This window comes from Somniosus microcephalus, unplaced genomic scaffold (genome assembly GCF_052327205.1).
Source record: "Somniosus microcephalus isolate GS21.2 unplaced genomic scaffold, FLI_Smic_1.0 unresolved_chr1, whole genome shotgun sequence".
NCBI lineage: Eukaryota > Metazoa > Chordata > Chondrichthyes > Squaliformes > Somniosidae > Somniosus > Somniosus microcephalus.
In genome coordinates, this window is record NW_028225179.1 from 94,455,151 (window position 1) to 94,465,687 (window position 10,537).

The window sequence follows — 10,537 nt, forward strand, 5'->3', positions numbered from 1 at the left end:
TGGTGAAATATTCTGTTTGGATGAATGATGAGATTATTTTCCTGGCCTCCATACTCTTTCAATGGGCAATAGCACGACAAGGTTTCCTACTCCCTGGCCAATAGGAGCCAACCCGGTTTGGCTTAATTTGTTTGTTCAAATGACTGTAACTAATAGCAATCATTATGTAATGCTCTTGTGTCACTTGAGGTTTCTCTCATGTATAAATGCAACTTTTTCTGAAATCAGAAGACCTGCCTGTCGATAGCACAAGAAGACTAGTTCGCTTCTCTCTGAAAATGGGACAGCCGGTTCTCGTACAGATAGAAAATATTTACTACCCTATTCTTGCAGTGATTGGTGTTCCAGGTAAGACGCTAATAATCAGTCAGTATTCATCTACAATAGTGTGTAACTGTATCACTGCTCATGCTGTCGCTCCAATAATATCATCTGTTTGTTTTGATGTGCTTGTTTTGCGGGCATTACTGCCAATTGAAGTAAAACAAAATGCTCCAAGTTTCTGCCAGATTCATCTTGGGCTGGAGTTTGCAGTAGTAATAATGGTGATGCTAGCAGCACTCATCCTATTATAGTGAACGCCGACAGAAAATTTAAGTGACCACACGTGTGCAGTTAAGCACGGAAATCAGGAAGTTGCTGTCCATGATACCTTGCTCCTACAACGGCTGCGCAATTATAACATCTTGCTTGGTGACACGCCTTTCAAATACATTGAAAGGCTTGAGTTTGCTGTACATACTTGATAAATAAATGGCCCCTATGTGTTGCCTGCTGGCAAGTAGCCGTAAAATTTGTGCTTATAACACATTTCTGCAGGCATGATTCTGAGACTGTGTGATATATTTTGTAGGATTTTGTTGTAAAGATAATAGTGAGGCTAATAGCGATCACCGTTATTTATGTGCAAATTGGGCAGTAAATCTGGTGACCGCACATGCGCAGTTAAACACAGAAATCCGTTGCTGTCTGAGATGCTCTGCTCCTCCAAGAGCTTCTCGAAAATGCCATCTCACCATCTGAATTACCCTTCAAATGCATTGAACTGCGCGAAGTTACTGTAATTGCCCGATAGATAGGGAGTAAACTCGCCAGGAAGAGGCTCGGCTTGTCCATTCCAGTGTAAGTGCCCCTTTAACGGTCTGGTAAATCGTAATTACTGTCAAACAATGTCTCTGGCACTGAAAGTTAAATTTAACAGTGTGGTGTCTCATTTCTTCAGCTATTAAATATTGTTGGAGAGTAAAGATTCTTTTTTTACTTTTGCTTTCTTTTTCTTTCAGCAGTCTCTCTCTCTCTCTCTCTTAATCAAATCCTTGTTTCCCTTTCTTTGTTTCATTGCTGTCCCTGGTTTGACATTGAAGTATATCTTACACTTCCTGGTTCAGACATTGCGTTGCACTAAATGATTCATCAATCTGATTGGTTAAGTAGATAAACAGTTGTTCGCCCCTGTTCACACAAGTCCCAGATGCCCTTTAGAGGGCGTTGCACTTTATTGATTCTTGGCTGATAGGAATTTCCGGTGCAAAACACCATAGAAAGTCTATGACCAGTTGCAAATCGAACGAACCACTGACACTCAGTGAAAATCCGGCAAAAATATGTTGGATTCAGCTGGAGCCAATTATTGCTGTGACTACGCAAATGAATGAAGCCAAGTGATAATAAAGCGAGTCCAACCAATGCTGTGGTATCATAATTCTAATGCCAATTTGCTGTGCCTGGTGATTCTTTCGGAAACTATGGGATAGATTTTATTCTTTACATCCGGGAATTTCTGCATCAGTTGAGCAAGGCACAAAATAGAAAGTATTCCGGAATTTATCGCTTCCCTAACAGAACAGTAGATCATTGCCCATTTCTTTCAATGGAAGAATAATCCGATGGTTTCTGTTACAACTAGTGATAAAGGCCGCCTGATATTCATTTATACATGCAGGGGTAGAACAGCAGTATTATGCCTGCCTCCCCCTCCCCGCCTTTAAAAGAACTGAATATCAAGCGAGACGAATAACAGGTGGCCCATGTGATAGCTCCCGTTTAGCGGTGCAGCCCAAAACCAATTTCTACCCACATAGTCAGGCGATGTTTAATACTCAGGTGGTTAAGACGACAATCTACTCCAAGTTTTATTTGCATGTTAGAAACAGAGTGACTGGAATAGAATTTCTGCGGGGCTTCTCACGATGTCCTGCCAAAACTTGGATAGTAGATCCTGGATATCCACGAGAAATGGTGTAATGAGTTGAAGTTACCACAGGAAATCAGCGGATTCCTCCGCAGAAATTCTACTCAATAGTGTTGCTGGAGAGACAGTTCTGTGGGGGACATTCCCACCTTCAGTAGTGGGATGAAAGGGCGGCAGGCTTCAGGCCATCCATTCTTCAGATTATCGGCCTGTGGAGTGATGGTGAAAACTGTTTTCTTTTTTTCTGGTCGTTTCTTCTCGTTTCATAAACCAAGAGATAATTAGTTCCACTCAATAATAGACTTTAATCCATGTGTGGTAGGTTATTTTTCTTAAAAGATTGTGATTCACAAATATCGGGGCAAATAGTAATATTGTGCCACCCATCAACCCCAAAACAGGGAATAAATAAATTGTGATATAAGTACAAAAGAACATAATATTTAGTTGCTGGAGTAGGCCATTGTGCCCCTCGAGCCAGCTCCACCATTCAGTAAGATCATCGCTGATCTTCTACCTCAACTCCACTTACCTGCACTATCCTCATATCCCATGAATCCCTTAATATCCAAAAATCTATCGATCACTCTCTTGAATATATTCAACGGATGAGCCTCAATAGCCCTCTGGGGTAGTGAATTCAAAGATTCACCACTCTGAGTGAAGAAATGCCTCACCATCTCATTCCTAAATGGCCCACGCCTTATTCTGAGACTGTGACTCCAGGTTCTAGACTCCCCAGCTAGGGGAAACATCCTCCCTGCAACTAACCTGTCAAGCCCAGTAAGAATTGTGTATGTTTCAATGTGATCACCTATCATTGTTCTAAACTCTAAAGAATATAGGTCTAGTCTACTCAATCTATCCTAATAGGACAATCACCCCATCCCAGTATTCAGTCTGGGTAACCTTCGTTGCACTCCCTCTATGGCAAGTATACCCCTCCTTAGGTAACGAGACCAAAATTGTACACAATACTCCAGGTATGATCTCACCAGGGCCCGAAATAAATGCACTAAGACGTCTTTAGTCTTTTACTCAAATCCGCTTGTAATAAAGGCCAACATACCATTTGCTTTCCTAATTGCTTGCTGTGCCTGCATGTTATCTTTCAGTGACTTGTTTACAAGTACACCCAGTTCCCGCTGAATAACAACACGTCCCAATCACTCACATTTTAAAAAATACTCTTCTTTTCAATTTTTCCAAACAAGGTAGATATCTTCCCATTTCTCCACATTATATTACATTTGCCATGTTCTTGGCCAATCATTTAGTCAAACTATATCCCCTTGAAGCATCTTTGCATCCACTTCACAACTTACATTCCTACACAGCTTTCTATAATCAGCAAACTTGGGATTATTACATTTGCTCCCCTCATCCAAATCATCAAAGTAGTTTGTGAACTGCTGAGGCTCATGCACTGATCCTTGAGGTACCCCACGAGCTATAGCCTGCCAGCCCGAAAATGACCCGTTTATTCCTACTCTACTAATATATTACCCCCAATACCATTAGGTGGATTTTTGTGTAATATCCTCTTGTGTGGCACCTTATCGAATATCTTCTGAAAATCTAAATACATCACATCCACTGGTTCCCCCTTATATATTCTGCTAGTTAAAACCTCAAAAATCTCTAACAGGTTTGTCAAACGCGATTTCCCTTTCATAAATCCGTGTTGACGCTGCTCAATCCTATTATTATTTTCTAAGATCATTAATAATAGATTCTAGCATTTTCCCTGCTACTAATGCCAGGCTAACTGGTCTGTAGTTCCCGGTTTTCTCTCATCTCTCCTGTCTTAAATAGTGGGGTTACATTTGATACATTCTAATCTGCGGGAACCATTCTAGAATCTATGGAATTTTGGAGTATGACAATCAGTTTATCCACTATCTCTATAGCCATCTCTTTCAAAACCCTAGGATGTAGGCCATCAGCTCCAGGGGATTTATCGACTTGCAGACCCATTAATTTCTCTAGTACTCTTTTTTTACCAATACTTATTTCTTTCAGTTCCTCATTCTCGCTAGACCCTTGCTTAGCCATTATTTTAGGGACTTTTTTGCGTCTTCTTTCGTGAAGACAGACGCAAAATATTTGTTTAATTTCTCTGCCATTTCTTTATTTCCCATTGGCCCAGAAATTTGGGTCTCCATGGATGAGTATGCACGGGGTACTCACCCGTATGCCCAATAGAAGTGCTGGTTTCATGCATGCATTGTGCATGCGCGGGAAACCGGAAATTCTGTAACCTTAAAGGAAGGGGTTCAGACTTCGAACCCGTACACCGGAGAGGCAGCGTGTGCGCATGGACCTTACGTTTTTTTTGCAGGTTTCTCCGGGAGGGTAAGTCTCCAGGAATTACACATGTAAACAGCAGGTGTAAGGCCTGCTTTTAACAAGGTAAGGGGTGAATTAATTAAAATTAAAACATTTTTTTCCACAGATTAATTATTTTTAAATAATTTAAAGAAGGTAAGTTTATTTTTAGCCACGTTAGAAAATGTAATTAATGTTGTCAAAAATTTAAATTATTGTTTAAAATAGTTATTTAATGTAATTTATAGTTATTTTAAAAATATGATTTTTTTTCAAAATTCATTTGAAGTTTTAGTGATGTTTTGGGGCTTATACTATTTATAGTTTTGACAGCTCTTCCTGTCAGTTTTATGAATGGTAATTTCCCTGCTCCCGTTGGCTCTCCATGGCCCACTTGATCCCAGGGGACGCAGCGAACAGCTGCACCCCTGGGATATGCAAGCACTGTGCGCCGGCATTTGGCGCAGGCCCAGGATCATAATCCCACGTGAGCCCACAGCACAAGGGCCGGTGCACTAGTTAAGTGCCGGTTGGAGGCTTGCACCCGCGGGACACCTCCAACTCGAATTTCTGGACCATTAACATAATTTCTCCCGTCTCATTCTGTATGGGATGCACATTTGCTTTCGTTAATCGGTTCCTTTTTACATACTTACAGAAGTTTTTAAAGTCTGCTTTTATGTCTCTCGCTAGTTTAAACCCAGATTCTATTTCCCTTTCTTTATCAATTTGTTGTTTGTCCTTTGCTGAATTCTAAAACCCTCCCAAACCTCAAGCTTATTAATCTTTTTGGGAAAATTATCAGCCTCTTCCTTTGACCTAAAACTAACTTAAAATTCTCTTTTTAACCACGGTTTGACCACTATTTCTGTGGGGATTTTTTATGCCTTAGAGGAACATATAATTTCTGTAAATTATTTATTAATTCTTTAAATGCTAGCCATTGCTTCTCTACCATAATAACTTTTAATGTAGTTTTTCCCAATCTACCTTAGCCAACTAGCCCCTCATACCTACGTTGTTTGCTTTGTTTAGATTGATGACGCTAGTTTCAGATTTAACTAAGTCACTTTCAAACTCGATGTAATATTCTATCATATTATGGTCACTCTTCTCTAAAGGCCCCTTTACTTCAAGGTTCTAATTTACCCTTTCTCATTGCAAAATAATGAATCTTAAATAACCTGTTCCCTAGTTGGTCCCTCAACATGCTTATCGAGAAAACTATCTAGCATACATTCCATGCATTCGTCCTCCACACTATTACTGCAAATTTGGTTTGCCCAGTCTGTATGTAAATTCAATCCCCTCATGATAACGGTATTACCCTTGTTACACGTGGCTCTATTTTCCTGATTTATACTCTGCCGCACATTACAACTTCTGTTTCGGGGTCTATAAACAACTCTCACCAATATTTTATGCCCCTTGCTGTTTCTTAGCTCCACCCAAACTGATTCCACTTTTTGATTTTGGGAGCTAAGATCCTTTCTCTCTACCATCTTTAGCCCATCCTTTATTATCAGGGCTACCCCTCTTTCTTTTCCATTTTGCCTTTCTCTTCTAGAAGTTAAGTATGATGGAATATTTAGCCCCAAACCTTGGCCACATTGCAACCACGTCTCTATAATGGATATTGCCTAAAACCTATTAAATTCTATCTGCAGTATTAATTCTTTTATTTTGTTTAGAAAGTTTCATGCATTCAGATATAGTGCATTTAGCTTTGACTTATTTCTATTTTTTCCCTGATGTCACCTTAGTCACTGATGCCTTATTACCTGTGTTACTTTCTCTATCCCTTCCCTTTTACCCAAGACACCACGCTGCACTGGAACGTTGGCACTTCTCTCGCTGCTTCTAAATTTACTCTTTCCTGAAACCCCCAACCCCGCCCCCCTTTATTAGCTTAAAGCCCTGCTTCTGCCCTAGTTATTCGCTTCGCCAGGACACTGGTCCCAGCCTGGTTTAAGTGGAGACCGTCCCAATGGAACAGCTCCCTCTTTCCCCAGTACTGGTGCCTGTACCCCGTGAATTAAACCGCTTCAGCCCACACCACGCTTTGAACCACGCGTTTCAAACTCTAATCTGTCTGTCCCTGGGCCAATTTGCAAATGGCGCAGTTAACAATCCAGAGATTATTACCTTTAAGGTTCTACTTTTTAATTTGCATGCAAGCTCCTCAAACTCCCCCAGCAAAACCTCATTCCTAGTTCTACGGATGTCATTGGTTGCTATAAGGACCACTACAACTGGATCCTTCCCCTCCCACTCCATGTCCTACTCCAGCCACAAGGAGATATCTTTCACCCAGGCAGCTTGCTTCTTCATCCTGCAGGCTTATCCCTCATGCCCACAGGCAGCAAGAACCTCATATAATTTGGACTATGGCAAAGGGTGAGGCTTCTCCAGCAATGCACCTGGGGTCCCCTTACCTTCCTGAGTTGTAGTCACATCCTCCTGTCCCTGACCACTAACCAGAGTTGTACCACTACGTAATCTAAGGGGTGTGACTGCCTCTTGGAGCAAAATTTTCATGGCAAATCTCCCCATCCCTGATCCCCTGCAACGTCTGCACCTCAGACTGCAGCTCAAAAACTCTGTGCTGCAGTTCCACAAGATGGAGGCACTTACTGCAAACGTGGTTGTCCGGGATCACAATGCTCTCCACAAACTCCCACATGCTGCAGTTGAGGCACACCAACTGCACTGCCATCTGTATGTGACCTTGTTTTAATTAATTGCATTTGTAATTAGGTAACTTATTTTACACTGTAGTTTCTTGACTACTTACTTGCTCTAGATTACGTTTTGGGTATTGAAATTAAATGTCTACATGTAACTCAAGGCAATACAAGTAGTGTAGGCAAAAATCACAAATCATTCCCCCTCTTCTCCGAATTCCCACGCTTTCCAAATTCCCAAATTAAACACTCCATTTAATCCCAGGCTGTTCAGACTGCTCTGTGCGGTAATTTTTTGGGTTGTCTTTGTGTTCATAGGAATTTTCATTTCCATGTTTGTACACGCCACCTTTCTCAAAGATTACATATCCACTCGTCAAACGTGGACAATAATTATATTTTGCTTGAAATAAAAAGTTTGAAACACATCTTGATAAATAGCTGAGAAATGACTGAAGGGCGGCTTTTCATGTAGCCGCTAGTATCTAAGGGTAAAGATTCTTGGGCTTTATCGTATGGGATGCCCTTTCCGATATTCAGCTCTGCTGGTCTATGAAACTGAATATCATGTGCATTACCGTCCAAGAGGAACAAACTCTTGTTGCAAGGCACAGCTCTTCTATTCAGAGCCTCCCGTTTATATTAATCACTATTCCACGTTACTGAAATACAGTTTTAAATGTCCATGCCAGATCCATACCAGCATCGAAATTTATAATAGTAACTGCGATTTTATTCTCTTACCAGACACATCTCTGATATATCTCCAAAGTTCCCTCTGTCCATGCTCAGACTCCTTTTAACTCCCACTACTTAACTGGTTGCTGGAATGTAAGCAACCCCGGTGGTACATAGTTAAGGCACAGTCCAAAATGAAATGTTTGCGGCATTATTGTGCACGTGATAAATGTATCGTTGAGGAATCTTAATTTGCTGGTTATTTGCTGAGGAAAAGCACGTGATGAACACCTGGTAGGAATGTTCACCTGATTTCAGAAAATAAAGCAATGGAATATTGCTGTCAGAATCATGTTATCACACTGAAACCTCTATTGTATGATTATTTCATATCCGGCAGATGCTGTTACAGGCGTCAATCCAAAAGGCCAAATTTGGCTCTGCGAAATCTGAAATATACCCGTGAAGTTCACAGCAGATTTTCGTTTTGCTGAAGTTACTCACAGAATAATTCTGTGGTAATAACGATATGGAAATTTATCCTGTCAGAATTGCGAATCTTGACCGATGGCGTGGGAGAAACATAATGATAGACAGTGGGGCGACAGAAAAAGATCATGAATTTTCATCCAAAGCGCTGTCAACTGATCATCCTCTCAATATCAGGAGAGTCAGTAATGACATTTCCTCCTTTTTTGCAGCTAATTTGGTGACAATCGTCATTCTCTGCCATGGAAAGTGCGGTCTGTCTAAATGCATCACCCGTTACCTGGTGGCCATGGCAGCGGCTGATCTACTCATCCTCATATTTGAAGTAATTCTATATGAGATTAAAGATGCTTATTTTCCAAATTCATTCTTGAATTATACTCCTATTTGTAGTCTCAATATCACCCTGACTTTTGTCTCAATTGATTGCTCTGTCTGGCTAACTGTAGCATTCACCTTTGATCGATTTGTTGCAATTTGTTGCCAAACGTTGCGAACAAAATATTGCACTGAAAAGACTGCGGCTGTGGTGATAGCAGTGGAGTGCTCCTTGAGCGGTTTACAAAATGTTCCAATCTACTTTGTATATGAACCTCGGGAAATAATTAACAATGTACCATGGTCCTGCACTGTGAAATCAAGCTTCTATACGTCACCCATATGGGCAGCATATCTGTGGTTGGAAACCATTTTAATTCCATTTGCGCCATTTGTTTTCATTTTGCTTCTCAATGCCCTGACCGCCAAACACATTGTAGTTGCCAATAGAGTGAGGAGGGGACTCCGAGGAAATAACAATCGTGAGAATCATAATGACACAGAGATGGAGAACCGAAGAAAATCCATCATTTTACTGCTTGCCATCTCAGGCAACTTTATACTTTTATGGATGGTAATTTTCATATTTTTCTTATGTGTGCAATTTATAGATGTCCAATTTTTTGAAACAAATTACAATGACCCTTTCACCATTATGGAACAGTCCGGGTATATGCTTAGTTGTTTGAGTTCATGCACAAACACGTTTATTTATGCCGTGTCCCAGAGTAAATTTAGAGAGGAATTGAAGAATGCGATTAAGCGTCCTCTGCCTCTAATTACTAGTTTAAACAAATAAGTTAAATAACTTCACAGAACGGAAATATAATTATATCCATCCAAACTTAACATCAGTTGGTGAATTACATGTACACGCAGGAATCTCGGAAGGCTATGCGAGCTGCAATCTGTCTCTATATTAGATGTCATGTTGTATGAGGTCAAAGTTGCTAGGGTTAATATTAATGTCTGCCTAGAGTGTAAGCCTGGCGATATCAAATTGGACCAAACACAGCATTTTTTTTCAGAAACTAGTGAAAATCAATTAGAGAAACATATATGTTGCTTTTTGCTAATCCTCCTCACCCCGTCAGAAACCCATTTATTTATCGGTTGGAACCGCTAACTATTGCCTTCAACTGGTGAGTCTTGCAAATTATTCCACGGATGTTTGATCCTTTCAGTGACAAGTCCTGCCTGACCTGATATTTTGCTCCAAGTTGCGAACTTTCAAAATGTATCATGAAATATGAATTGTTCACCTCAAAGAATAATTAGGTTGAATAAACTTGCTCATCGCCTTCATAGTATTGGACAATCCAATTGTGTCACTCCATGTCTGCCCTTTACCAGGAAACGTCAAACTCCTCCAAGTTTTCTATAAACGTAAATTTGTGTTAGTTGCTGAACTAAGACGGCGCTCCTGCCATATGAATATGGTCTGACATTTCATCATCCACCTGTCCAATTTAGATTTGAATGTTGACATTGTTTATGCCTCAAACACTAACCCTGCAAGTGAGTCCCACAGCCTTACAACCCATTATGTACAGAACTTCCTGCTACACTTTGCTCTCAAACTCTTACAGTTAATCTTCGATCGATGACTCCTCATTTTTGGTCCCTGAACTACTGGAAACACACAGCTTATATCTATCCTTTCCCAAACGATCATCATTTTGAACACTTGTATCATATTGCAGTACAATGTTGTCCAAGGGAATTTTTCTTTAAGTACATTTTGAATATCTCTGTGTTTCCCATTAAGATATAATTTTAATCAATCCATGCACTAGGACAATCAAAGCATCCCTTTAATGAACTGTTGCAATAATAATTGAATAGGACC

At 40.4% G+C, this 10,537-nt stretch overlaps 1 protein-coding gene across 1 annotated transcript; it reads left to right on the forward strand.

Annotated features, from left to right (window-relative positions):
* Positions 1-278: 278 nt before the first annotated feature.
* Positions 279-9,487, forward strand: LOC147095616 (putative G protein-coupled receptor 139). Its single transcript, XM_085973978.1, has 2 exons — positions 279-348; positions 8,583-9,487. Exons 1-2 carry the CDS (start codon positions 279-281, stop codon positions 9,485-9,487), a joined length of 975 nt encoding a protein of 324 aa, XP_085830104.1.
* The last annotated feature ends 1,050 nt before the right edge of the window (positions 9,488-10,537 follow it).

Coding starts and splice junctions, on each gene's coding strand:
- LOC147095616 (XM_085973978.1), top strand. CDS start 279: ATGGGACAGCCGGTTCTCGTACAGATAGAAAATATTTACTACCCTATT. Junction 349..8,582: donor TGCAGTGATTGGTGTTCCAG/GTAAGACGCTAA, acceptor CCTTTTTTGCAG/CTAATTTGGTGACAATCGTC.